Here is a 27952-nt window from a genome sequence, read left to right as displayed (position 1 = left end):
GAAACAGCATAGCTGGAGCACGATAACAGAAACCTTATTCGATAACCGATAACTGATAATGGTAAAAACCTTAACGAAGTGACAACTGATATTGGTTAAATGGAGATACAAATATAGGCGATAACCGATAACCGATACCCGATATAAATCCACAATTCCGATACCAGCTAGCGATAAGTCCGATAGGCGAAAACGATACTATATTGATATTTCAAATAAAAAACATAGAGTAAATTCAAATTTTCATTATCCGTATTTTAGAAAAACTTACAAAACCTGAAAACCACACGCTTACATAATGCATCTATGGACAGTAATACTAGAACAGCTTTGAACCGGTGTTGTGTTGATGATCCCCAGTTCTATCAAAAGTTGGCGCTTTTGTTTACAAACACTGGTCGCTCACTGAACTGCACTGTACTCAGACCAGCAAGCGTAGATTCAGAGCAGTCTCACAAAGCTTTAAATTGTGTAATTAAAGAGTTGCTGGAAGAGAGCTGAATCAGACATACCAGTATTGAGGCCATTGATATCCTCGCTGTTAGCTCTAGAACGACACTCGAGTCTGGCATGAGTTGTATTTATATGTACAAGAGTGTCGTTCTAGAAACAGCGAGGATGTGTAGATAATAAGTGATCCGTAAATTCAGCTTTCCAGCAACTCTTAATGTGTTAAAAGCTTGTGGCCAGAGACTCTTACAGGTCTACACCATCAATGTCTTGGAGCATGCGCAGTTCCGAAACCAGTGTTTGCATGCTTTCCTTTAAACTGATAAATCTAAACCAACATAGCAACAAGTGCCTTCAAATACCATGCGTACTCACAAACGAGAGCCTGGAGGTTTGTAAACAAAAAGCGCAGCTTTGACGATGGGTCACCAAATAACACAGCAACGGGTGCCTACCATGGCATGCTCACAAACGAATACATGGAATATGGAAATTTGAGGCAATGAATAATCATTCTAGAGGCAAAAGGTTAAATGATTTTTCTCTTTAATATATTAATTTTTGAGTAACATAAAAAATAGCCTAGTGTTTTAATTTTGATGATCTAAGCATGAAATCTTCTTCACCGAAGATATTTCCATGTCCGGAAGTTTTTCACAAACACCGGGCCACGCATGCAGTAGGAGACAACGTTATTTTTCCGAAGGCGGAAAAAGTAGCGATTATCGCTAATATGCTTGCAAAAGTAACGAAGATACCGATATATATTTAAATAAGTAGCGGATGGCCCGATAACCCCGACTTTGTTATCGAAGACAAAGTATCGGGATAACTTATCGTGATAACGCCCAGCTATGGAAAACAGTATGAGCATGGGGGTACAAAAGTGAATAGGGTAACAGTATTATCCTGCCAACTCTGTCATATGGATCAGAGACATGGAATGCAGCTTTACAACAATCAAGGAATACGTGCAGTGGACACCAGAGTTATACAAGAGGTGCATGTAGTGGGTCTGGATGGGATGGAGAAAGTAATGAAAGTGTATGAAAGGAAAAAAGAGAGAGGAGGGACAGGGCAACTACCTAGGAAGACGCGTAATGTCACGTGTATGTAAATATAATATATAATAAATATAAATATAATATAATATAATTTAATTTAATTAGCCATGAGGGGGTGAGTAACAGCAGGAGATGTATTAAAGGGTACAATAGGCGAAAAAGTTTGGGCAGCACTGCTCTAAAATATCAAAGATTTCTGTGTGTGTGTGTGTGTGTGTGTGTGTGTGTGTGTGTATGTGTGTGTGTGTGTGTGTGTGTGTTTGAGAGAGAGAGAGAGAGAGAGAGAGAGAGAGAGAGAGAGAGAGAGAGAGAGAGAGAGAGAGATTTTTACATATTTCCATAAGAAAATTAGACCACACACAGACCCATGGGTCCAGACTAGGTGGTCTGTCCTTTAAACCTAAGTGATTCTGCATTAATCCGGTAAAAATGGCTCCAAAACGTTGCATTTTCAACTCTAGTTAATATTAAGTTGAAGGAAGTGACGGTCGAGCTTGTTTTAAAGGAGTCAACGTGTCGCACTGGACCATTGACGGTGGAGCTTATTCCATTCTCCTTTTCCTACAACGTTGGTGAAGAAAATTTGTTTCAGTCTGAATTTACTTGTCTACATTTCAGTTTATTCATTGTTCCTCGTACGCAAAGTGCCATCGATCATAAACAATGTTGAGAGAGAGAGAGAGAGAGAGAGAGAGAGAGAGAGAGAGAGAGAGAGAGAGAGAGAGAGAGAGAGAGAGAGAGAGAGAGAGAGAGAGATACATTGCCTCTTTCTTTAAAACAGGACGGAGCGCGCAGCGACTCCAATCATTCTTGACGTAAGTACAGATTGGGAGCTTTGTCCTTCTATGTATACAGGTGTCGTCAACGCCATACCATCGCTGTGCTGAGCGAGTCCATAACACCGTGGGCCAGGCCGATCAGCCATAAAACTTTCTGGCGAGACTCACCGTTGTTCTGAACTACTCTGCAAGATATGTGAACTTTTCCGCGATCTCAATGTCACTCGCCACACACGCATGAACAGACTGTGCTGCTGCTTTACATGTAGCAAGCCTCAAACACCTGTACCTTGGTCTTGGCCCAGAGACCTGCAGGATGTCCTGGACGTAATAATAATACTAATAATAATAATAATAATAATAATAATAATAATAATAATAATAAACGGCTTATTGCATGCGGAAAGTACCCAGCAGCCCTAGAGCTGAAAATATACATCAGTGGAATGATGAAATGAAATGAATGGGACAAATGAACAAAGTAGCATGATTGAAAATAAAAGGAAAATAGAAATAACAATAATCACTTAATAATCATAGTATAATAATAATAATCATGATAATAATAATGATAATAATAATAGTAATCATAATCCTAATAATATTCATAATAATAATAATGATGGCATCTTGTCCTTACATCTACTTAATATGTGGCAACATTAAAAACATGCAGCGCGATGAACGTGTCATCAGTACTTTCTTCGGTATGTGGTTGTACCTGTGTCTCCGTGGTTATAATTTCCCTTGTTTGTGCTGCGGGAAGAGGGCATGCATGCGCTCTTGCCTGCTTTTATTGCCTATTTACAGCCACTACCTTTACATACATAGAATCTAGATTCAGTGTTGATAGGTGGTCTTCTGGACAGCATGTGGGTACCTATGTAGGCCAGCCCACTCGACGGTGGCTGAAAAATCCAGCTTGTGGCACCGGACGGGGCACGAACCCTGTCGTCCTGGACGCGGCGCCATCACGCTAACCACTCAGCCGCCGCCATCGTCGGACTTTACTGACTAGATTACCTTGAGTTCCTCTAACAAGGTGTTACGTGTTATTTAGTCAGAGTTGGTTCAGTAACCATGTGACTTAGGTATTTATCCTCAGAAAATAGCAAGCATTCTGTGTGTGTGTGAGAGAGTGTGAGAGAGAGCGTGTGTGTGTGTGAGAGCGAGAGAGAGAGAGAGAGAGAGAGAGAGAGAGAGAGAGAGATACACTGCCCCTTTCTTTCCAACAGGACGAGGAGCGTGCGGCGACTCCAATCATTCTTGACGTAAAGTACAGAATCAATATTTTCTACTTTTTGATTAAGTACTGCCTTTTTATGACTTGGGACTTCAGGTCTCCTGGGCCAAGACCAAGGTACAGGTGTTTGGAGGCTTGCTACATGAAGCAGTACAGTCTGTTCATGCGTGTGGCGAGGACACTGAGGTCGCGGAAAAGCTCACGGGTCGTCGCCAAGAACCAATTTTATTTGACAAGGGCTTTTATGACCCTGGTGGTAGTTTGACCCTTTTCTGTACCCTGAGCCTAAGAACACTCATTACAACCTGATTGATATCCCCTTTGACCTTTTGTGAAAAGAGCTGATGTGGAGAAGGAAAGTGTCTTGTAATACCAGCTCACATATCTCAGTAGAGAAGTTCAGAACAACGGTGAGGAGTCTCGCTGCCAGGAAGTCTCTTGCGGCTGATCGGCCTGGCCCACGGTGTTATGGACTCCGCTCAGCAGGAGTGTCTGGCGTTGCTGATACTTGTGAAAGAAGGATGATGAAACTCTGATCTTCTCCAGTCCCTTGTGCTCCCTGTCTTTCTCTAAGGCTGTGAGACATGGACACTGTGGAACAGTAACTTGAAGAGGTGATAGATACCTTCAGTAATAAGTGAATCGCTGAATGACTTATTTTGTAGTCCAACTGGCGACTGCTACTTCCGTGACACTGATTCGACATATATTAGCCCGCATAGTCCGTCAACGCCAACTCCAGCTATACATGCATGTGGCACGCTGCCCAGAAATAAGCCGACCTGCTCATCCGGGTTTGTTTTTGTAGAGACAACCCTGGTGGAAGGAGGTCAGGGACGTCCAGAGTTCATGGTTTGAGCAAATCGACAGATCTTTCCAGGAGAATGCTTCGGATGCAGAAAGGCCCGGCCTGCAAGGAGACTTAACGGAGGACCTCGGGACTTAAGCGTCGTAGGGAACGCGCCCCCAAGGCTTATGCCACCATTTCTTGATTGAACGATCTGTTATTGCACTTTCGGCAAAGGGGCTTTCGCCTCTGCATTTCTTTATCATTTTTACTAATAGAACTCTTGTTCCTTTGACTGCTACATCGACAACGCTTTTTCTTTTTCTTCTCTATGGTTTCTAAGTTATTTATTGCTCCTGTTTCCTTGGTGTGAAATGATGGTGCCCAGCCCATTATGGCGCATATGCAGTGTTTATAGTGGTTTAACCATCATGCGCAGGGCTTAGGTTCAATAGAGCTGCCTTATATAGGCCTACCGGCCTCTTACATAGACCCTACGTTCTTATGTTCTTATGTACTACTAATACTAGTATTGCTGCTGCTACTACTACTACTACTACTACTACTACTTGTTTTCAATACTACACCATGTTACTACAATGTTACTACACACTACTACTACTACTACTACTACAATACTACTACTACTACTTCTTTTACTGCACACATTACTACTACTACTACTACTACTACTACTACTACTACTATGCTACTACACAATATAAATGATACACTCCACCCATACGTTTATTTTCCCACGACACATAATCATGGAGAGAGCTCCCGCCAGGTTTGAGCGTCATTAGCCCCAACTCTTGTTTCCTACTTCAATGACTGTGGCATCCAACCGCTATCACTAATACTACCTGACACTAAATCACCTATCATCTATTACGCCTAAGATCCCCCTTTCCTTCCCTACTCAAGTCACTCCCTGACCCACCCTTAATGTCACTCTCCACCACTGTGGCTTCACCAAGTCCATATTGGAGATGGTGGTAACTTTTACCCCGGAGCCAGAGTGTCTGGTGCCCTGAGGACATGGGATGGCTGACCTGAGCAGGTGGGAGAACAGGAAGGCGACACCTCATCCAGGCGACAACGTGGCTCCTTGGCTGTTGCTTCTACTACTACTACTACTACTACTAATACTACCATACCACTACTACTACTACTACTACGTACTACTACTACTACTTACTACTACTACTTTTCATCGCCACTACTCACTACTACTACTACGTACCATTACACTACTACTACTACTACTAATACTAATAATAATAATAATAATAATAATATGTAATAATATGATATATATAAATATTGAATAATAATAATATTTAATAATAATAATAGCCGTGTCTACTACTACTACTACTACTACTATTACTACTACTACTACTATTATTTTATTACTACTACTTTTTTTTTATACGGGCCTCCATCTATTAGAGTTAAGCGTTGTGAGCGGTAAATTCTCTCATATCCTTTCATTAAAGCAATTCATTGGCCCAATTCCCACCGCACCAATGACTGTGGCTTTGACAACCAGTCTTTTATTTAATATTACAAACTTTACTAAACATTTTTGGTATTTTAAGCTAATAGAGCTTGTGGTTGATACGAGTATCAACCACCTGGTGCTTCCTCAAAGTCCAGGTCAGCAATGCGGGGTGGTTTTGGGTGGGTGCAGGTGACCTGGTTTCTCTCAGGCAGACCGAAGGCTGACCTCCAGGAGGGGAGAAGGACCCAGCCTGCATCTCATCAGGCGACCACACTGCTTCTTGGCTGCTGTTTCCAGGCGACCACACTGCTTGGCTAAGGTTTCTATCCGCCAGTAAGTTTCGGCGAGTCTTGCGTAGAAAGCTCTGCGCCCTTGAATTCCCATCCCTCCTGCCGTCGTGAATACTGACTACTGGGGTGAAGGAGCCCTGTCCACATTCTGTATTCTTTCTTCATATGCTGTTCTTCTCTTGTCCGTTCGTTCTTATGGGCTGCATCAGGTCAGGTCTCTGTGGCAATGGGCCATGGGATCAAAGATCCTATGTCAAAATATGCCTTGTCCACGGTCAAAACCTCTGATTACTAACATCCTCGATGCTTCGTTCGATGCATTAGCGGTGCGTCTGGCGAGGTGTTCGCCTTGCAGAAGACAGCATGGGTTCCACAGTCACGTCGTGGCAGACTTCTTTCTTCATCTGAGCTGTTCTTCTCTTGTCCGTTTCTTCTGTGGGGCCACCAGTGGTCAGGTCTCTGTGGTAATACCATGGGATCAAAGATCCTGCGTCAAAATATGCCCTTTGTCCACGAGTCCAAAACCTCTGGTGCTAACATCCATCGTGCTTGTCTGACACATTAGCGGTGGTGTCTGGCGAGGTGTTCGCTTCCTTGCAGAGGGAGCAGCATGGGTTCAGTCACGCGTGGCAGACTTCTTCACTCCAGCCACACGTCTCTCTACTTCATCATGTCTCATGCAGACGAAACCTCCTCTCTTGCATGTCATGCAGCATGATTTTGGTTGAAGGGTGAGCCACAGTTACACATGTTTGGGGAGCCCAATCGCACTGGCCAGCCATGCACCTGAGAGGCAAGGGCATCAGTAAAATCTCTTTTTTTGTTTTAAGTTGAAGCCTTTTACCCTGATAGATAGTGTAGTTAGCCAGTTTGAAAGCGCCCACTTCCTGTGCAATATCTGTCCTCCTCCACTTGTGTCTTCTGGGAGTTCTCTCATTAGGGTCACTCAGGAGGTTCCCTCTGTTTTTCTTCTCTGTTTATGGAGATTTCATTCCTTAGTGACCTAATATCTTGAGGGCTGTCTTCTCCCCTTACATTTTGATTGATAATATATCTGGTCCAAAGAGGCTGTGATTCGGATTGAGTTCCCAGAATTCCAGACTCAGCCATATATTGCCCAGGTTGTGGTGATGCCGAGCCACCAATTTCCATTCTTGGCGGCAACTCTAACCCAATCTTCTCTCCCTGGTCACTGGGACCTCCCATTTGCGCCAATAACTACCAACTAATCCCGATGACGTCATTGGGTTAGCGCGCGGATCTACAAACGTTTACCGCGCTCTGTGTGACGCTTTAAATTTATTTGTTATTAAATAACTACTGCCTCGGAGTTGACGGTAACGTGCTAACAATATTATCAGATTTACCGTATAGAAATGCTTATAAATCGCGTTTTTTCAACTTGAAATATAACTTTGCGAGTAGAGGAGGCCCATTTCCTTTATAAAATGATGAGATATGCACCCTTTTGAGAGGTATATGGATAAGTGTGGGCGGTATGGGCAACACCCGGCTGGGGATTGCCAGACCTCCCACCTCTCTGCCTGCTGCTGGAGAATGGCTTCAACGGCGACGATGAAAAGGTTGCCGAACTTTATGTAATTTCTGATTTACTTGGGAGAATTTTATGTTTTCCTTCTATATGTAGATACAGATACAAGCGTTAATTTACCCACATACATGCTCAACAACAGAACGATCTTTTACAACATATAATAGCGAAGAAATCTAGAGGCATATAGATGCCCAGGCTAAATTCTGCCCGAGGCCTCAATTTTGTCAGATGACAGGGCCTATATTTTTCCTTCCCTGTCATTATTAATGAATCTCAGGAATTCAATCGTAACTTGGTGTAAACATGTAAAGTATTCACCTGTGGAAATATATTGATGTATAGTGTGATTGGTATCCTATTTCCTTTCTTGAGAGAAAAAATGAATGTGCGGATCATGGGTGTCCTTCGGAGCGCTGCTCTGCGGAGGATTTTTTTTTTTTTTTTACGTCGTTGCGCCGGTAGGTGACATCTTCCTGGTGGAGCTCTCGATGGTCGGCCCAAAGGCTTCTTCCAGGTGGAAGGCCTGATGGTCGGCCCGTGCCCGTTCTGGCGCAGGCGAGTGCTTATAGGTGGCGCCATCCTGCATTGGTTTCATGCTGCCCCTGAACTCGCTCTTGGATTCGCTTGGACGGCTTCCTCTAGAGTCCGGGTTGATGGGTGGTCTTCAGGACAGCATGTGGGTAGTTTTAAGCCACTCGCGGTGACTGAAAAATCCGAGTGGTAGCGTGGGGATTCGAACCCGCGTCGTCCATCACGCAGTGAATAAAATTGGGCCCAGTACGCTACCAGTTCGGCCACCGCCTACCTTGGCTATTTGGCGACGAGGAAAAGCTGCCGGGCTTTTATGTAGTTTCTTATTTAATAGAGGCAAATTTTGACGCCAGAAGGTCTTTGTCATCATAATAAAGAATGATGATCATGCTAGATTCTAGACGCCATATCAGTCAAAAAAGAACCCCACATACACGAGCAGGAAAGCTTGAGCTAAGATAACAGAGGCATGTGAATGCCCGGGCTCCCGTGACACCGCCCCATCCGTGGAGGACCATGGACCTTTGTCGGTGGACAACTATCCCATGGAAGTTGGGGCCACAGATACAAGCAAGACAGTCTTAATTTTCCCTATTCCTTCCTTCCGTCCTTCGTTTTGTCTGCCTCGATATCGTCCCATATTTATGTTTGCTTTCTTCCTGCCAATCTCCTCCGTATCTTCTTTTCTTCATCTTAAGCATGTTCTGTAGGTAACAAGACATCGAACAGCAGAGTTACTTTCTGACGTAAATGTGCAGCAACAACGAAATAATTGAATTCGTAGATTACAGATTTAGTACAGTTTGCCTTGAAAGGAAGAAAAAATGAGGAAAAGAGAATGGGTTTCTTGAACCAGCACCTGGAGGGGCCTCCTATGATTGCCTGACGGTTCTGTAAACGTGCTTAACGCGATTCGCTGCAAGGCCAATGACGTCATCAACCAATCACTGCAGCGTCGCTGACTTAGCGCGCCTCTAACTACAATCTAAGGTTTGCTTCGTGAATCTGACGCTAACGTCGGTAGCTAAATCAATAGTGCGTAGTTATATTAGTTCGTAGTTATTGAGTCTGTTTGTGAATTCAGGGCCCTGAGCTGTTCCTTTTCTTTATTTATTTTTCTTTCCCAGAATTCCTGTTTATGTCTCTTGCTTTGGGTAGCCAGATAAAACATCCTCTCAGCGGGTACAGCGTCCGTGCTCTACGGCTAGCACTCAGTCCAGTCCCTGGTTTGGGAGGGCCTGCACCCTCCTCTAAAATGTCCTATTGGTCCTAAAATAAACGGCGTCAGCCTCGACCCCAATCCCTGTATTGCTGGGGCCCGACCGTGCAGCACATTTGGCGAGCCTGCCGTCAATGGCAGGTGGGGGGCAAAGCCTAAAGGACCCCCTGCATATTGAAGGAGGAAGGATCCCTTAACTCCTCCCTCCTTGTTTTTCCTGGAGTGTCTGGGTAGGCGCAGAAGCGGCGCCCGACCGCAGAACCGTCCCCGGATCAACCTGTAGTTGGACATAGTGGAACTCTGTGGACGAGGAGGCCTGGCAGGCTGAATGGCTTTGTAATGGAGTAAAGTGTTGGTCCAAATCGGGCTCTGGTGCCGGAACAGCAACAGTTCTCGCCTCCTGCATTTTGTAAGGTCTAGAATGTTGAGCATTGCAGGTTCTTAGGACCAGAGACCAGAACTGCAGGCTGGACTTGATATAGGAATGCCGGAAGGAAAACTGACCACATTCACTCAAATGCCCTTTGGTGGATCCTCCAGACTTCTTTTATTTTACAGCATATTAAGCAGCTTAAAGGAAATAATAATTGAGAAAAAATTCCATTAATCACTGCCCTATAAAAAGAGTTCGGAGAGTGGTCAAAAGAAAGGTCAATTTCGGAAGAAGAGTGTCGAAATATTCGCCTTTTAAAAGCGGTCAAGTCGTAAGCAGGAGGAAATATAGAAGAAGGAAGGCTATTCCAGAGCTAACCAGTGTAAGGGGATAAAAGACTAAAGATCCTGGTTCACTCTTGCATAAAGGGATTTGGGCAGTAAAGGGATGAAGCTTGAGTAGAAAGTCGAGTCGGAGCAGGGCCGCTGGAAGGGGAAGGCATGCAGTTTGCAAGTTCTTACAGAACAGCCAGCATGAATTTATCGATAGAAGACAGAAAGAGATGCAACACTGCGGCGGGAATTTAAGAGATAGAAAACTGTCAGCAGGAGAAGGGAGTTGATGAGACGAAAAGCCTTAGACTCCACTCTGTCCAAGAGAGAGCTGTGTGAGTGGAGCTCTCCACAGGAGATGCATACTACTTTATACGAGGAGCGGACAAGGCCCCTGTACATGGATAGCATGTGAGAGTGGGGAAAATATCTGGCGTCGAGGAAGCTGATCTAGTATTAATAATAATATTAATAATATTAATAATAATAATACAATAATAATATACAGGTTTATTTAGAGAGAGGCAGCTCTAGAGCTGAAAATATACATATTATGTAGTGGAATCATTAAAACTACTAAACTTAAAAGTAACTTAGGAGTAAAGAGTCTATGTGTTAAGGATTTTAAATATTGTTGGGCTTGCACTTGGCGTATACCTTTCAGTACGAGCACGTATTGGGAGCAGCTTGTTGTGGTGTCGGACATTGTGGCGGCGAGGGGGAGCTACCGGGGGGAGCAGGTTCCTGTGTCGTGGGTGGTGGAGGAGTTTGGTGGCAAACTGCTGGAGGAGGTGTTGGTGGCGGGCCTGAAGGGTGGTGAGCTGCACCCCGCAGGGCGGGGAGGGCCTCCTGATGAGATTTGAGACATGCAGGTTTTCCGAAGTGCTGGGTTCTTTGTAATTTAACATAACTTGCCGTTGCAACACAAGCTTTATATAAGTTCAAGAGGAATTGCCTTCTGACAATTTTTTTACATCTTCGCCTGTGTGGCGCCGGTAGGCTTGTTTTTGGAGAGGCTTGATGGTATGGCCCAGCCCGTTGTGGCGCAGGCCAGTGTTTATAGTGGCGCCATCTTGCATTGGCTCATGCTGCCCTCCCGGAGCTCATCTTTAATCCTAGAATCTAGAGTCCGGGTTGATAGGTGGTCTTCTGGACAGCATGTGGGTAGTTTTAAGCCACTCGGCGGCGGCTGAAAAATCCCAGCTTGGTGGCACCGGGCGGGGATTGAACTCGCATCGTCCCGAACGCGGCGCCGTCACGCTATCCATTCAGCCACCGCCTCCCCATAAATATCTCTAACAATTTTACTTCATCCTTCACACCTCTCCTTAGTCCGATGGCAGCACGGCTGTTCCATCCTTCTAAAACTGAACTATTCTTTCAAACCTTATCTAAAAAATCACTCTGGACGATTCAGGGCATATTCCCCTTACTAATCCCCCTCTTCTTTCAAACCTTATCTAAAAAATCACTCTGGACGATTCAGGGCATATTCCCCTTACTAATTCCCCTCTTCTTTCAAACCTTATCTAAAAAATCACTCTGGACGATTCAGGGCACATTCCTCTTACTAATCCCCCTCTTCTTTCAAACCTTATCTAAAAAATCACTCTGGACAATTCAGGGCATATTCCTCTTACTAATCCCCCTCTTCTTTCAAACCTTATCTAAAAAATCACTATGGACGATTCAGGGAATATTCCCCTTATAGTCCAGTAAATCTAGGGTTCAACCTAAAACAAATTGCAATAGATTGTTTCTCACTTCTGAGTGACTTGACTAGTCCTCAGGTACATCATACTAAAAATCCCCATGAATCCATGTGGTGGAAGGGGGTCAACGGCGGCCATTTTGGAATTTTCTTAAAAGTCATATATCTGGTAAAATAATAGTTTTATCAGGAAACACAACTCAATAAAAATTGTTCAGAATTGATTGTTTTATAGCAATGGCAGGTTATTTTACAAAGATAAATAAATATATAGGAAAAAATAATAAAATATTAAATTTTGATTGCTGATTTTATTTTCAAAGACATATTCCTCAGAACTAGTGGCATCCATGACAAAATGCATCGAAGTAAAAATTGTAGAACAAACTTTCCTCTTTTTGAAATATATATACAAGTTTATGCATATTTTAAAAATTGACAAAGTTATGAGGGAAAATATACAAAAAGCCATCCTTAAAAAAATAATAATAAATACCTCCAGTCAAACCTTAAAATTTATTACATTATAATGTTTCTCAACACTTAGTAATAATTAGTGTCATGCTATGAAAAGGTTTTTTTCCCTTCATTTCAGAAACCAAATTGCACAAAAAAGTTTTTTTTTCATCTTACAAATAATGAAACTTAATTTCTGATGTAGTAATTTATTATTAATGTTGTCTGTTCTCCTAAACCCATATGAAAAAATAATAAACTATTGAAATTGAATAAATGTGCTAATTTTCAAGACTTTTTCTGCAGAACTAGGGCATGTATGACAAAGTTGCAGAACAAGCTTTCCTCTTTGAAATATTCAAGTTTATCCATATTTTAAACATTAACAAAGATATGCGATACAATAGACAGAAAGCCACCAATAAATAATAAAAAAAACATATATAGTACCTCCAGTTAAACCTTAAAACATATTACAAGAGGTTTCTAAATACTTAGTAATAGATAGTGTCCAGCTATAGAATGTTTTTTGTTTTCCTTTCAATAACCAAATCGTAAAAGAAACATAACATGTTTTTTTTACAAATATAATTTAATTCCTAATACAGTAATTTCTTATTGATCCACCCATTTGAAATTCATGAAACTTTCCTGCAGGGTATACTTACACAATTAATATTCAGGGTATTCATCATCCTCATCAAGAACAAAATCTGGCACAGGGGAGTTTGAACAGGTTAGCCCTTTGCAATGGCCACAGAGAGGAACACTTGCCTCAATATTGTGTTTCTTGCAACTGCATCTTTGGGTGTTGCATCCAGATCTACAGTTGCATTTGCTGACTAGCAATAATTTTTCTGGTGCAGGTGGTCAGTCAGTCTTCACAGGCATTAATTGGCCATTTTCAATTAATATCCCATTCCTCTGGATTGTGTTCTCTACCTTTATATTTCCATACTTGAATCTGATACCATACACGCAAACTGTGAAATTTTGATGAGTCACTGCTGATGTTGGTGGAAGACTCTTTGCCTCAACTAATCTTGAACTACTTGAAACCTTTTCTCGGAAACGTTTATAACGCAGGATGTCAAGATTTTCTTTCTTATTACCATTGTATAGACATACCAAAGCCTTTTCACCTGCTTCTATGAGTGCTTCTTTCTTGAAATCACCGTCCCTACAAAATATTGCAGCCTGCTCAAGAAAATGTCTGCTTTTATTTTTTCAATGCAGCTCCTTGCCAATGCCATGAACTCTTGAAACTGAATCACACCAAGTATGGCATGAATGAAAAGTATGTTGTTACATACATCAGGACCTAGAGCTTGCTTTGCTTTTTGGATGTCCCACAACTTCGGTCTTTTGAAGTAATTGGATTTTGGCTCTGCCTTGAAAAGAATCCTGTGGGCATCCAATGGAGTGTTATACACCAAAGAACCAATAAATCTGTGTCATCACCTACTAATACAGTGTCCTTTTTGCCTGCAGATTATGGCAGCTTTCACGTCTGTAGGTCTGCATCTTCCTTAGCATGCTCTATATGGCACCCTGATTTCTGTAAAACTTCACCTAGATGAAAATAAATCGTTTGCTTGTTAATTTTATTTGCTAGAATTCCTGCTTTTAAGTTTTATGACTGTTTTGTTATTGAAAATCACATTAGGCCCGACAGCTCCACCTGCCCGTCTGCGATGAGTGGCGTCCTTTATTGAGGGACCATCGTCATAACCATCAAAGATGATGCAGGCTCTACCATAACGTGATATCACATACTTGGCATAGCTATCACAGATATCTTCAAAATTAATAGCATATGATCATAGAGCATCTCCAACTTAAAATAACACTTGCTTTCACCTCTAAAAGTATTTACCAAAACTCGTGTCACAACCTGTATACAATAGGCTACACTGTAAATTTATTAGACTAACCTAATATTTGTCATTAATTCTTTTAACATTTTCTGTGCTCTACTACTACTACTACTACTACTATTACTACTACTACTACTACTACTACTACTACTACTACTACTACTACTTACAACAGCAGCAGCAACAACAAAACAACAGCAACAATACTACTACAACTGCTACTACTACTAATAATAATACTAATAATAATAATAATAATAATAATAATAATAATATCATCACTTTGCCAGTATGTTAACTTAGCACTTGTAATATTATAAAAGCCATTAATGACGTAGGTAGCAACATACTTACAAGAAAAGTGATGATATGGGAATATCACGTGTTGCCACCTTCCACATTCTTCATGCTCTGTACTGAGCGAGTCAGGCGATCAGCTGACTGGGATGCACCAGTAAGAAGCAAGCAACAATCTTGGCTTTCTGTATATTTTCCCTCATAACTTTGTCAATTTTTAAAATATGCATAAACTTGTATATATATTTCAAAAGAGGAAAGTTTGTTCTACAATTTTTACTTCGATGCATTTTGTCATGGATGCCACTAGTTCTGAGGAATATGTCTTTGAAAATAAAATCAGCAATCAAAATTTAATATTTTATTATTTTTTTCCTATATATTTATTTATCTTTGTAAAATAACCTGCCATTGCTATAAAACAATCAATTCTGAACAATTTTTATTGAGTTGTGTTTCCTGATAAAACTATTATTTTACCAGATATATGACTTTTAAGAAAATTCCAAAATGGCCGCCGTTGACCCCCTTCCACCGCATGAATTCATGGGGATTTTTAGTATGATGTACCTGAGGACTAGTCAAGTCACTCAGAAGTGAGAAACAATCTATTGCAATTTGTTTTAGGTTGGGCACAATTTTATGCTAGATTTACTGGACTATTACTAGCCCCCCCTCGTCTCATCAACTCCCCTCCTCCTACTGACAGTTTTCTATCTACCGTTACCGTTACCGTTGATGAGGTTTCAGGCCCCGCTCCACCGCCAGCGCAGCGCTCCGCAAGGTATCAACAATTATGATGTTAGCCTCTTTAATAATCCTCGATATGCACTCATTCACAACGTTGTAGTGAGTGAGTGAGTCTTAATTGCTCTCATGGATAGCCTACTGATATCATTTTAATAAACTTGGCATCATTATAGTCACTTGGCCATGTTTTGGTTCGCACCAATCACAATATCTTTCCTTTTTACACTATCACAAATATCCATTACTTCTTTTTCCATTTATCTGATATTTTCTTTATATTATCAAATTCTAATGTCAGCGATTATTTCAACTCACTGAACATTTAACACTCAATTTAGCTTTGATTCTCAAACACCAATCAATACCCATAATCGGTTATGTTACGAATTCTCTCAATTTCAGTCTGAAGGACTACACAACACTGGTCATTCGCCGAGTGCTTGATTTCAGGCTTCTTGTACTTCATATAATTTATGCATTCTTTTCTGCCATGGAGCACTCCCCTGATTTATGATCCCCAGCACATTTGAAACATTTTGGGTCTTCTCCATTGTTCTAGGCAGTACAGTTGGCCTCAAGATGGCCGTATCCTTGACAATGGTAACATATGATTGCATGGTATGTATCTCTCACAGTGTACACTCCTCATTTTAGTTTTATCTTGTCATGATGCTTGTGGATCAGCTTATTGAGAATCTTCTCAATTTTCCCCTCATCTCCCGGAATCGAGTGTAGGAACTCATTCCTGTTTAACTGTCTCAGTTATCTTATCCCCGGTCTCCTCCTTATGCACATTACAGATCATGGGCCTTAATTTCCCCACACTTTTTGTGCTAACTTACTCTACATTTTCGAATTTCTGAGCTACTTCATTCCTTATACTCTCATCATCAAAGTTCATAACAATGTTACCTCCATTCGTGAATCAGTAATCTGAATGCCTTGTAATGCCTGGGAAACTTCATTTTTTATCTCAGTAGCCTCTTTATCTTGATCAGAGGCCTTCACGACAAGGAGATGCTTCTTGCTCCTCCGTTTTGCTACATCAACCCAGCTGGCGCCACCCGACTCTGTCTTGTCAGCACAAAACACATCCGCCGCCTCGCTCAACTTCTCTTTCACACTGAGTGCCCGAGTTTCAACCTCATTTTTCACAACTAATATTTCTTTAGATAATTCTTGACTAAATTGATCCAATTTTTCCACAATGTTGGTTGCTAAAGATGCCTTGTGTAAGCATGGCGAACACACCCAGTTAATTTTGGGTATACGTAAGAATCTGCTTGACCCCTGTCAGATGAGCACACTTCTCATGACACCACTTAGGGCACAAACAGCATGCTATCCACTTATTGCATGAATAGTCTTCAAAGACGCAACACATGTCTCTCAAGTCCTGCTCCTGCTGCTCGCCATTGTCGAATATCAGCAGTTTCAGGAGTGCACAAACAGAACGTTCATGCACTGTCACTCACTACCTCACGTAAAAATTAATCTCTTAAATTCCGCTTTTGCAGCGTGCCTCTCTTTCTATCTTCTATCATTTACATTGACTGTTCTTATAGAACTTTCTATGCCATTATTAAAATTCTTAAGAATGATGTTTTCTACTCCCTCTCTGGCTACAACCCTGGGAGAAGGTTTATGGACCTGATGGGTGCCTCCTATTGTCCCTTTAAACTGTAAGCTTCTGTGCTGACACCCCTGCCTGGTCGAACCTTTTCGTCGCCTTTCAAAATCTACCTTTCCTTCCTGCTGGAAAAGTACGCCTACATACAGCCTGTGCCTCTAAGAAGGTGACCGTTCCAATCCCCTAAACTGCCGTCGTATAGTTTTGATTTCCTGCCTCTCCTCGGCAACGCTGAAACAATCCCTAACAGAAAAGTTCTCGAGCATCTATCAACGTTTGGTCTCGTTTCTGATTACCAGTGTGGGTTCGGCAAGGTTCGGGCTACGAACTGGTGATCTCGTTTCTGATTACCAGTGTGGGTTCCAGCGAGGTTCGGTCTACGAGCTGGTGATCTTTTTTCTGATTACCAGTATGGGTTCGGCAAAAGGTTCGGTCTACGAACTGGAGATCTCGTTTTGATTACCAGTGTGGGTTCGGCAAGGTTCGGTCTACGAACTGGTGATCTTGTTTCCTGATTACCAGTGTGGGTTCAGCAAGGTTCGGTCTACGAACTGGTGATCTTTAACCTTTCTACTAAGTGACTTTTGGGTCATCCTCTCCTTAGCAATTTCAATGAAACTGTTTATTTGTTGCCTGTAGACATCTCGAAGTCTTTGTCAGACCCTGGCATGAATCTTTGCTTTCTAAACTACCCTCTTTCCCGTCTCTGTACTTTTCTCTAGTTTCCTTCAAAGACCGATCCATCTCTGCTGTGGTAGACGGTCATTGTTCTTCCCATAAACCTATCAACAGTGCTGTTTCACAGGTGGGCTCTGTTCTATCTCCCACTTATTCATTTTGTTCATTAATGATCTCTTTAAAACAAATTGTTCGATATTCAACATTCCGGCAAAGACTACTCTGCATCTTTTTTTTAATAATGTTTTGGCCTATGGCGCCGGTGGTGTGGCCTGATGGTCGACCCCAGCTCGATGTGGAGTAATCAAGTGTTTACGAGTGGTGCCATACCTGCTTGTCTCACGCTGCCCTCGGAGGTCATCTTTGAAGCCTCCCTTTAGAGAGATAATCTAGAGTCCGGGGGTTCATAGGTGGTCTTCAGGACAGCATGTGTGGGTAGTCTTAGGCTACTTCGGCGATGGCTGAAAAATTCCATGCAGCTGTGGCGGCGGGCAGGACTTGAACCAGCTTCCTCGTGGACGCCGCGCCTTGCACGCTGACGGTTACGCATTCAGCCACCCCTCCCTGACTACTCAACCCCAATGACCCAATATTTTGACCAGTAGACAATTTAAACAGGTATTGCGGACCTTTAGGCTGCAGAACGATTACCTGAGCCCTGGATATCATAGTTGAGCAGGGTAGAGATAACCCAGTGTCCTTTAATGTCTCGAAAACTCAATTTCTCCACCTCTAAATTCGACAATGTTTCAAACACCTATCCCCTATTATCCGATATATCTCAGCTGACATTTTATTTTACATTGAACCCTTTGGTCAATCCTCAACTCGCTGTCTTAACTGAAAATTGCGATCTCTTACTAAATCAACTTCACCGAGGTTAAGCGTTCTGTATCGTCTCCACCAGTTGTTTTCCCATCACATATGCTGTCCATTTAAAATGAATTATTCCTTCCTCTTATGGAGGATGTATCTCATGTGTGTGTGTGTGTGTGTGTGTGTGTGTGTGTGTGTGTGTGTGTGTGTGTGTGTGTGTGTGTGTAAATAAACGCATAAATTTAGAGAGAGAGAGAGAGAGAGAGAGAGAGAGAGAGAGAGAGAGAGAGAGAGAGAGAGAGAGAGAGAGAGAGAGAGAGAGAGACACTACCTCTTTCTTTCCAACAGGACGAGGAGTGCGCGGCGACTCAATCATTCTTGACGTACGTACAGAATCAATATTGTCACTTTTTTTCAGTGCTGCTTTTATTACTTGGGACTTCAGGTCTCCTGGGTCAAGACCAAGGTACAGGTGTTTGGAGGCTTGCTACAGGAAGCAGTACAGTCTGTTCATGCGTGTGGCGAGAACAATGAGATCGCGGAAAAGTTCACATATCTTGGTAGAGTAGTTCAGAACAACGGTGAGTGTCGCTAGAAAGTTTTATGGCTGCTTGGCCTGGCCCACGGTGTTATGACCACGCTCAGCGCGAGTGTCTGGCGTTGTCGATATCTGTGTAGAAGGACTAAGATCCGGATCTTTGAGTCCCTTGTGCTTCCTGTCTTTCTCTAGGCATGAACACTTTGAACAATGGCAACTTGAACAGGCGCGGCCTTTGGTAATAAGTGTGTCGCTGGAATGACTTGTGTCAAATCAGCGACTACTCCGTGAGATCTATATGACATATATTATCCGCATAGTCCATTAATTTGAATACCGGTGATACTACAATTCGGAAAACTCAGGTACCCGGCAATGTACCAGTACCGGGTACCTGTTGGTGGCGCGCCAGTTTCGAGGTATCGCCTCAAGTACCAGGCCCGAATTTACAATTAATCTTAAACCGCTAAGTTTGACTTTAGGGCGACTTTAACTTTATTCTTCATCTTATCCTCATAAGTTGATCTTAGCTGACGGATATTTTGTAGACGGGCCCAAACCCGTATTAAGGAGCCTAAGTCGAACTTCAGTCGCCAAGATGGCCGAACGTCAACAAGCCCGTCAGCGCCTAGAAGGCACTCTTTTCTTGAAGAGCGAAGAGACGTTCTGAATACTTTGGAAGTGACGCAGAACTATTGAAACGCTACAGACTGGATCGTGCAGGAGTACTGTTCGTAACGGATTTGGTGAGAGGGCCTTGTAGAAGCCCTACTTTCAAGGAGTTTTTGCATTGACACCCAGGAAATGAAAGTAATTATTACACTGCGTTATTTAGCAACAGGAAAATGCAGATGTGTAACAGTGATGATCTTGGTCCATCACAGTCGTCAGTAAGCAAAAGCGATCACCAATACCCTCAAGGCACTTTACACAACTAGCCATACTTGTCCAATTCATTCGATTTCCTGCACCGTCCCTGAAATCCGAGATAAACAACAAGAATTTGTGCAAGAGTTGCAAACTTCCCTGGCATTGTTGGTGTAATAGATTGCACGCATGTCAGGATACTGGCCCCCAAGGGAATATGAAGCGAAGACCATGTCAACAGGAAGAATTTCCATAGCATAAACACACAATTAGTGTTTGATGCCAAATATAATATTCTTAATGTTGTAGCTAATTGGCCTAGGTCACTCATGATGCTCGTATTTGGCGTGAGAGTGGTACCTCAAACGCATGTTGAGGATCATCGTATGCCACCGGACCTCATGTCATCTATTAGGGGGACGAAGTGGCTACTGCCTTGCAGACGGTATCTGTTAACTCCTTCCCTCTACTACGTGTAGAGTGTGGCAGTCTCTCCAATTCAATCCCTTTTCCTCTTGGGAGAAGTAGAAAAGCATGACAATATTTTTGCATGATTACTTCGTCAGAGGTGGGTGAGGTACAGGAATGAGGAAGACGAACAGGAACGCGTGTCCGTGTTACATTCAAGAGAGAAAAAAAAAGAATATCACCTTGCTGGATGATAAACGTAACCTTTATTTTATAAATACACCTTATTATGCCCATATTTCTGACAGTATATCATCATATAACATTGATAAAGTACTATTACTGCATATTCAGTCACTGAAGTGTTGCAGTTCTGCAATTTGAGAAAAGCCATCTTTTGCCAGGACAAATTTTCATACTGGATCAGCTGTTGGTGAAGTTGAACTTATTTTTTTTCATTTAAGCTCAGCTATAAGTTAAACTCGAGATTCATTGAAACTTTTAAGTTAAAGAGATTAAGATTAATTGTAAATTCGGGCCCAGTATAATTTGGTACTTAGTGCCGCCAGTACCGGTACTTAGATAATCAACTTGCAGTATCCTAACAACATTGTATGCCTCGATTGGGAAAAAGAAGATGAAGTTTACAAAATAAATGATGCTCAACAAAATGTAAATCCGTGTGGACTGCGAACGTTTAAAAATGGATACAAAAACAACAGGAGCCATTAAGACACACCTCTTTTGGCCGTCACCTGAAAGTGGAATCCAATTAAGACATTTCTCTATCCTGCCTAAGGTCAGGCTCTAGGCAGTGTTAGAGAACTTATTATAATGTAATATATCTTTATGGCCTTTTAAAGGATATGACAACAGTAAATGAAAGAAAAAGATATAAAGAGTATGCTCAGCTACTCCTTGGTGATATTTGAGACAGAAGAGGACACAGAGTGTGAGGACACAAATGACTTCTTCAGGGCACCCCTCGGACCTTGCTGTGTATCAATCAGTCATTAGGGCACCCGCGGTGCGCATCGCACCCAGGTGTGGAAAAAAACTTCCGAGAAAGATGGAGTGAAGTGTCGAGTTTTGTACAAATAAAAGCTAGAGAATTGGTATAAAAAACATCGGATTTTTCTCGCATGAAATCATCATAAAAGAATCCATAAGACTGCGACATGCAGGCAATAATATATACAGAAAAGGCAACGTTAGGAGAAATCGCCCTACCTGCAGGCCGTCACCTGTGGCCCTTATTGCCAGTAGTGGGGGGTCCCATTACCTCGGGCCAGTATGACATCCAGGGTAAACCCGGTGGTGGCTGCGGGAATCATGTCTCTTAAAGGTCCCTCTAAACAAGAAAAATGAGAAAAAAACATCACTCACGCAAACCAGTTCATAATATGTATCAAAGCATTTTGTGATCAGTTTATGCATCATCTATTTTCAGAGGGGTTATATTATGGCAAAATTTGGCCCATCGCTGGTACACGGTAAAGCCACAAATTTGGCCCGTCGCTACTAAGCACGGCTAACCACAATTTACCTTCCCAGGTACACCCAATTTTGGGCTACCGAGGAGAATAAACAGCTTGGCGGGTTGTGCGCCGACTGCCAGTCAATTTGAAACCGGTACGCGCATTCAAGGGGAGGCGCTGGCTGAGTCGACTGAGTGATGGCGCCGCGTTCAGCAGGACGTGAGTTCAATCCCCGCCCGGTGCCACCAAGCTGGGATTTTTCAGCCGCCGCCGAGTGGCTTAAAACTACCCACATGCTGTCCAGAAGACCACCTATCAACCCGGACTCTAGATTCTAGGATTAAAGACGAGCTCCGGGAGGGCAGCATGAGCCAATTTAAGATGGCGCCACTATAAACACTCGCCTGCGCCAGAACGGGCTGGGTCGACCATCAGGGCCCACCGGGAAGAGGCCTACCGGCGCAATAGGCCGTGACGTAGAAAAAAAAATAAGCGTGCTAACCCCTAGAGTCTTAGGACCGTCGAAGCGCTTGAAAGTAAAGAAAGATCTAACATGAAGAAATAACCGTCCTATCAGCCATTTCAGTTATATATTCATATACGAACTACAAACACCATTAAAGGAGGGGGAGGCGGTGGCTGAGCAGCGGAGGCCGGTCCCAGCATTCGCTGTCCTGGATGATGTCCTTCGAATCCGACGCTACCACCTGGGATCTTTCCAGTCACCACCGAGTGGCGTAAGACTACCGACATGCTTTCCTGAAGACCACCCATCAATCCTGACTCCAGAGGAACTGTCTGCTGAAAATATTAGGGCTTGTGGTGCAGTAGTTAGCACACCAGCCATAAATCGAGAGCCCGGGTTCGATTCCCGGGCGGAGTTAAAAAAATTGGGCGGCTTTTCTGATACCCTATGCCCATGTCCACCCAGCAGTGAATGGGTACCAGGTATTAATCGGAGATTGTGTCCCGTCTCCTAGGATCTGTTCCCTTCTCCTATAAATCCTTCCCCTTCTGTCTCTCTCCGGCATATGACAACAGATGTTGCGCCGACTAAACCAAACTTTACAACTTTCAAGGGAAATAAAAAATGAGCTCCGGGGGTCAGCATGAACCAAGATCAGTTGACGCTACTATGAACACTTGCCTGCGTCCATGGGCTGGAGCCGACACCCAGACCCCTCAAGAAAGCCTACCGGCGCTATAGACCAAGATGTAAAAAAATAATAATAATAATAATCAGACAAATCAAATTCCTACTGTCGCGGAGAAGTCTCAGGCCCTGCAGTGGGTTATCCACCAGGGATCACTCTAAGCAGCAGATAAGGCAAAGGAGAAACTTAATGTGCACATATAACCTTTGTGTGGCACTGGATAACCTCACCTACTTATTTCTCTGAACTCCACTTACAGGTGCAGTGGTTAGCGTGCTTAGCTATGAATCTGCGGACCCGGGTTCGTACCCCAGCCCGGACAGAACGCGTTCAACCCACCCAGCTGTTGGGGGCTTCGTGGTGCAGTGGTTAGCACACTCGGCTCACAACCGAGAGAGCCCGGGTTCGATTCCCGGGCGGAGTGGAAAAATTTGGGCGGCTTTTCCGATACCCTACGCCCCTGTCCACCCAGCAGTGAATGGGTACCAGGTATTAATCGGGGGTTGTGTCCCGTCTCCTGGGATCTGTTCCCTTCTCCTATAATTCCTTCCCCCTCCTGTCTCTCTCCGGCATATGACCACAGATGTTGCGCCGACTAAACGAAACTTTCCAACTTTTTCCACCCAGCTGTTCATCCTTCTTTTCGGGCTGATCGAGAAATGATTACCTGGGCACACCTGGTGAACATAAACTGTGGCAATACCGGGCTTCATACTGGCCCGTGTCCCCGGTAATGAGTTCTTCCTACCTAAGTCTATATACCGAGTCAAGTCACTCTGCTTCAAAACTGCGACCGGTACGCGCAGGAGGCGGTTTAAGGGCGGAGCAGCGGATGACGTCACTTGGAGCCAAAAAAAAAAATACCCGCCAGTTCAGTGGTGACTAAGTTGGGGCCGTGTGTGCACTCTGGTTGTGCATTCTCGCCTTCTTTCACAGCGTGTTCAGGCAAGCCACTGACGAAAAAATACGTCTTTATTGTGCGTGACTGTAATTTCAATGCCTACAAACGGCGGTGTGGGGTGTGAGGGAGGGCATGTTGAAGTGACTGATTTAAATTAGTCCGCCTTTCCTCGTTTTCTCTAAATCCCTGTTTCTACATTCTCTATAATTCTCTTATAGTTTGGCTCCAAGTAGTGTCACGCATAAACCACGCCTCGGCCGTGTCTCCTCCCACAAACCTGCGTATGACTTGACTTGGTGTATATAGACTTAACTTCCCACCACAGGCTCAAAGGAAGCGATGGAGTTGAGCACCGCAGCCACGCTCAGCTATAGTGGATGCACCCAGCTTTAACTTCACCTTTATATTGCACTAATGTAAATATATTTTTTCTCTCTATAGGGGAGTGATGACAAAGGCCACGAGGGACCGGATGGCAAAGCAGAAATGAGAGATCTGGTGAGTCTGAATAAAATTACAATGAATACGTAAGTACTCCGCAATACATAGTTTCATCACTCTTGTCTTCCTGTCAGCTATTCCGAATATTGTTTTATTCTTTCCTCTGTTTTTTTCATTAAGACACGAGACTTCATGGAAACCAATCCTAGTGTTGTGAACGGCCACCAAGTCTTTGAAGGAGACATGGTCTTGACGGAGAGCCAGTGGCGAGCGGTCAGGGAGAGGAAGGCCCTTGCAGACCACTCAGCGCGCTGGCCTGAACAGGGCTGCTTCCCCACCGTGCCCTACTACCTCGACACTACCGACTGTATGTATAAATTATGTTTCCATTCACAAGCAGACAAAGACGAGCGTACAGGTTAGGGTCGTATTACAAGACATCGCCTCGCCTCCCAAAAACACATATTTGACAAGGCTTTCGTAAGAGTTGTGGGCATTTCCAGGAGTAGTTTTATGACCCTGGTGGTAGTTTGACCCTTCTTCTGTATCGTGATCCTCAAGAAACACTCATTAAAACCCGACTGACCCACTCTTTGGCCTTTAGAAATAGATGATGTGAGAAGCGAAAGTGTCTTGTAATGCCGACCAAAGAGTATTTGGCCTACTATCGAGATGTGTTAACATACTCAAAAGAACCTGAACTATAAATCTCGATTGTATACGATAGTTCAGTAACACAACCAGTCTCTTTCTTTATACCATAAAAAAATGTTTGTTTTCGGTTTTCACCTCGGACTCAGCCGTCACTGTGGCTGCCATAAATGCAACGATTGCTCACTGGGAGCAAAACACCTGCATCAGATTCAGCTCGTCAACCTCGCTCAACGGCACGTCAGGTTTTTTTGAAGGGTCTGGATGCTGGTCGTATGTCGGCATGTTGGCCCAGAATGGACAAGACATTTCCATTGGAAGTGGCTGCAAAAGTACACTATGGTAATATTATGTCGTAACACAATAAATTATATAGTTACCATACTGCACTCCCAATACCGCTCACTCTACACTGGTTCTGCCATGACATACTCTGTTCCCTCAACATTTAAAACTTATGCCACTTGGTTTAACTGTCTTTCCATGCCTCTGATTCCTTGCATTAAACCTTCCCATGAAGTCTTCTCCTAAAACCTTCCTCTATTAGAAACCATACGAATGAAATTAGTCGCAGCTGTTTGCACAGACAGCACCACCACAAAACATTACCATTGATAACTAAATAATAAATTAATAATAAGATGAGATAATGATGAATAACAAAAAATAATGGTAGTTATTATGTGTGTGTGTGTGTGTGTGTGTGTGTGTGTGTGTGTGTGTGTGTGTGTGTGAATGAGTGTTTTCAGGTTCACGGTACAGAAGAAGGGACAAGCTACCATCAGGTCAAAAAACTACCCTGGAAATGCCCAATCGTTCTAGGAAAGCCTTGTCAATAAATAGAGTTTAAGGACAAAATGTTTAGTAATACGGCCCTCTAGGGTCGTATTTAAAACATTTCGTCGCCCAAGTTCACATATTTGACAAGGCTTTCGTAAGAGTTGTGGGCATTTCCAGGAGTAGTTTTATGATCCTGGTGGTAGTTTGACCCTTCCTCTGTACCATGATCCTGAAGAAACACTCATTAGAACCCAATTGATCCCCTCTTTGACCTTTAGAAATAGCTGATGTGAGAAGAGAAACTGTCTTATAATATCGTCCAAATAGTGTCTTCACTTATAATACCGTCCAAATAGTTTCATCACTTTTCTTCCTGTCAGCTATTCCGAATATTCTTTTATTCTTTCCTCCGTTTTTTTCATTAAGACACGAGACTTCATGGAAACCAATCCTAGTGTTGTGAACGGCCAACAAGTCTTTGAAGGAGACATGGTCTTGACGGAGAGCCAGTGGCGAGCGGTCAGGGAGAGGAAGGCCCTTGCAGACCTCTCAGCGCGCTGGCCTGAACAGGGCGGCTTCCCCACCGTGCCCTACTACCTCGACACTACCGACTGTATGTAAAAATTATGTTTCCATTCACAAGCAGACAAAGACGAGCGTACAGTATGGTAGGTATTACAAGACACTTTCGCTTCTCACATCATCTATTTATAAAGCCCAAAGAGCGGGTCAGTCGGGTTCTAATGAGTGTTTATTGAGGTTCACGATACAGAAGAAGGGTCAAACTACCACCAGGGTCATAAAACTACTCCTGGAAATGCCCACAACTCCTACGAAAGCCTTGTCAAATATGTGTTCTTGGGAGGCGAAATGTCTTGTAATACGATCCTAAGAGTATTTGGCCTACTATCGAGATGTGTTAACATACTCAAAAGAACCTGAATTATAAATCTCGATTATATACGTTCAGTAACACGGCCAGTCTCTTTCTTTATACCATAAAAAAATGTATGTTTTCGGTTTTCACCTCGGACTCAGCCGCCACTGTGGCTGCCATAAATGCAGGGATTGCTCACTGGGAGCAAAACACCTGCATCAGATTCCAGCTCACGTCCAACCTCGCTCAACGGCACGTCAGGTTTTTTGAAGGGTCTGGATGCTGGTCGTATGTCGGCATGCTGGCCCAGAATGGACAAGACATTTCCATTGGAAGTGGCTGCAAAGAAGTAAGTATACTATGGTAATATTATGTCGTAACACAATAAATTATATAGTTACCATACTGCACTCCCCAATACCGCTCACTCTACACTGGTTCTGCTCCCATGACATACTCTGTTCCCTCAACATTTAAAACTTATGCCACTTGGTTTAACTGTCTTTCCATGCCTCTACTGATTCCTTGCATTAAACCTTCCCATGAAGTCTTCTCCTAGAAACCTTCCTCTATTAAGAAACCATACGAAAGTAAATGAAATTCAGGAGTCGCAGCTGTTTGCACAGAAGATGACAGCACCACAAAAACATTACCATTGATAACTAAATAATAATTAGTAATAATAAGAGATGAGATAATAATCAATAACAATAACAAAAATAATGGTAGTTATTATCATTATCAATATTGGCATTGATATCATTATCATTGTCTTTATTTTGATCATATTACATGAAATTTTTATATATATATATATATATATATATATATATATATATATATATATATATATATATATATATATATATATATATATATATATATATATATATATATATATATATATATATATATATATATATATATATATATATATATATATATATATATATATATATATATATATATATATATATATATATATATATATATATATATATATATATATATATATATATATATATATATATATATATATATATATATATATATATGTGTGTGTGTGTGTGTGTGTGTGTGTGTGTGTGTGTAGTTATTTAGTTGCCAGTGAACTGACAAAGTCTTAATAACATCGTTCTCCTCGACGCGGGTCAGCTCGGCACCGTCGCCCATGAGATCGGCCACGCCATTGGGTTCGTGCACGAGCAGAGTCGCCCCGACCGTGACGACTATGTGGTCATCAATTATGGCAACATCCAAAGTGGCAAGGAACACAACTTCAATAAGTACAGCACGTCAGTGGTCACCACCTACGGCATACCATACGACTACTCATCCGACATGCACTATGGTTTTACAGTGAGGGACTTTGCATGAGTATGGTTTCCTTCTTCCCATGATGACTATACGCTCCCTTATTGTAAAACGTCTCGTCGTCTTAGGGCCAGTTTTACAGTCAAATACAGCAAGTTTGTGAGCTCCCCTACCAAACGGGGGCTTCGTGGTGCAGTG

At 42.7% G+C, this 27952-nt stretch overlaps 1 protein-coding gene across 1 annotated transcript in view; it reads left to right on the top strand.

The window, feature by feature from the left end:
• The first annotated feature begins 3531 nt into the window (after positions 1-3531).
• Positions 3532-27952, top strand: part of LOC127001058 (protein SpAN-like) — a 32414-nt gene continuing 7993 nt past the window's right edge. Inside the window, exons 1-5 of the mRNA XM_050865228.1 lie at positions 3532-3564; positions 24133-24189; positions 25990-26176; positions 26602-26789; positions 27596-27799. Coding sequence (XP_050721185.1) covers positions 24178-24189; positions 25990-26176; positions 26602-26789; positions 27596-27799 — 591 coding nt within the window. The 5' untranslated portion in view covers positions 3532-3564; positions 24133-24177. The remainder of the gene's footprint in view (positions 3565-24132; positions 24190-25989; positions 26177-26601; positions 26790-27595; positions 27800-27952) is intronic.

Source organism: Eriocheir sinensis, chromosome 20 (genome assembly GCF_024679095.1).
Source record: "Eriocheir sinensis breed Jianghai 21 chromosome 20, ASM2467909v1, whole genome shotgun sequence".
In the NCBI taxonomy this organism is placed as follows: Eukaryota; Metazoa; Arthropoda; class Malacostraca; order Decapoda; family Varunidae; genus Eriocheir; species Eriocheir sinensis.
The sequence above is the reverse complement of the archived record's forward strand: the minus strand, read 5'-3'. Positions and strand labels throughout refer to the sequence as shown.